Source organism: Centruroides sculpturatus, unplaced genomic scaffold (assembly GCF_000671375.1).
Source record: "Centruroides sculpturatus isolate CEXI.00-Female unplaced genomic scaffold, Cexi_2.0 scaffold5716, whole genome shotgun sequence".
NCBI classification, from domain to species: Eukaryota; Metazoa; Arthropoda; class Arachnida; order Scorpiones; family Buthidae; genus Centruroides; species Centruroides sculpturatus.
Window position 1 is genome coordinate 1340 of NW_019389810.1, and position 1985 is coordinate 3324.

General features: G+C 25.5%; 1 protein-coding gene across 1 annotated transcript; it reads right to left on the reverse strand.

The window, feature by feature from the left end:
- Positions 1–225: 225 nt before the first annotated feature.
- Positions 226–1390, reverse strand: LOC111617363 (RNA-binding protein 1-like). Its single transcript, XM_023358666.1, has 4 exons — positions 1125–1390; positions 863–946; positions 723–752; positions 226–630 (listed from the first exon to the last, which is right to left on the reverse strand). Exons 1-4 carry the CDS (start codon positions 1331–1333, stop codon positions 618–620), a joined length of 336 nt encoding a protein of 111 aa, XP_023214434.1. The 5' UTR covers positions 1334–1390; the 3' UTR covers positions 226–617.
- Between the last annotated feature and the right edge of the window lie 595 nt (positions 1391–1985).

Below are 1985 nucleotides of genomic sequence, written 5' to 3' on the forward strand. Positions count from 1 at the left end.
ACAAATACAAAACAACAAATTTTCTATCAAATTGCCAAAAATATATTAAGAAAAATGTAGATTATGAAAATAAATTTAATAATTGGCATCTGATAAAATCAAAAATGTAGAAAAAGAAAAAATATATATAATTTAAAAATTTATTTTATGATAAAAATATGAACAAATTATTCTAAATATTGGAATTTAAGTAATTTTAAGTTTGATTTTTACCTCATTATTATTATTATTATTTTATTTTTTATTAATTTTAACCAGTAATTGACCTTTAACATACTTTCCGAACGTTTTTAGACTTCACCAAGGCCTACCTCAGGTGTTTAACAAAACTGACTTCCAAAAAATTGGAAATTGAAATTTTTAAAATTTTGAAACTCAATCATTCTAAAATATACTTATAAAATTTTATAAAACTATTTCATATTAATAATCTTTTTTCATACATGCTTTTAAATTTGATTTTTTATACTGTTTCAGTTAACTTCTAAATTAAATGTTTTCAGGATTATAAGTAATTTAGACTTACAGTATACAGTATATAATATATTATAACAATATCTCTTGTTTATATAGGCTTTTTGGTCTGCTGCTTGTTCAAATGCAATAGTTTCAATTGCTTACCTGCCATGTCTGGAAAAAAAAAATATATATACACATATAAAATTATCTTTAATATATCACTTGGTTAAAAAAATTTTAAGTTTTATTAGAAGAAAAATTACCCTGTTCGTCTATTGTTATAATTTCCATAGCTGNAAAAAAAAAATCACTTTTGATGATTATATTTCAACATTTAAACATAATTACATTTATTCTTAAACATTAAACAAGCAATCCTTCATCCATGCTTTTGAACTCTTACCGTGGAGGTGGCGGCGGTCGTCTTCCACCTCTCCTACTTCTTCCATGTGACATTTCCACACGAACACGACTACCACACAGCCGTCTAAAATAAATATAGTTAGGAGAAATGCAAATAAGAAACATTTTAAATAATTTTTTCTCTTCTCTGAATTAAGAATAAAATTTTTTGACAGACAAAACCCTATATCACTTGATTTGATTATGTGTAATATATGGAAATATCTGTAATCAGTTGACTTTTTCCCTAAATGTGTGCTTACGTTCCATCAAGACTTCTGCAAGCATCTTCGGCATCTTGAGGATCTTCAAATTCTACAAAAGCGAATCCGGGAGGATTTCGCGCTACCCACACATTACGTAGTGGCCCAAATTTACTGAAAGCTGCTTCTATTTCATGTTTAGCTGTTCCGCTACCGAGATTGCCAACATAAACTTTGCATTCCAAACTCCATTCTCGAAATCGTGACATAATATAAAGTTCTGAAATAAAGAATAAAAACTAAAGTAAAACTGAAATAAAATAAATGAACAAGAAATAATGAAAATTATTGATATTTTAATATACCTCATAGGAAATATTGGTGATTTTAAAAATTATTTTATGAAATAATAAATTTGCCAAAAATTAAGTAATGATGTTTTTACAAATTCATATATAAATAAATTAATAATTAATAATCTGCAACACTGTTAACATTAAAATTCAATGAAACATTACCTTTAAACAGTAAGAAATATTTGAATCTAATATTTTTGGTCTAATTTACAGATCATCATTTGGATTCTTTATTAATTAAATTTATTCCATAACATGCAATGTTAATGTTCTCAAACATCTAAATTCAAATCTGATAATGGCTATTAACATAGATGAAACCATTTTGTCAAACTGATGCTAGAATATATTTTCAACGAAAATTTTAATTAAAAATGAAAAATAAAGTTCCAGAAAATGATCTTAAAGCTTGAAAATAATTTACAATATTCAACTACTCAAAACTGGGTATATTAATAAGCAAAACACATGAAACCAATTTCCAGCAAAATTTTACAAGAAAACAAACGTTTTTCAACTGTGTTTAATAGGCATTGTCATGCTAATTGCAGTTTGAATGCAGATC

Bases quoted from the DNA above. Each gene is read 5' to 3' on its own strand.
- LOC111617363 (XM_023358666.1), bottom strand. From the start codon at position 1,333: ATGTCACGATTTCGAGAATGGAGTTTGGAATGCAAAGTTTATGTTGGC. The intron at 947-1,124 runs GTAAGCACACAT...TATTTATTTTAG, and splicing joins TGCAGAAGTCTTGATGGAAC to ACGGCTGTGTGGTAGTCGTG.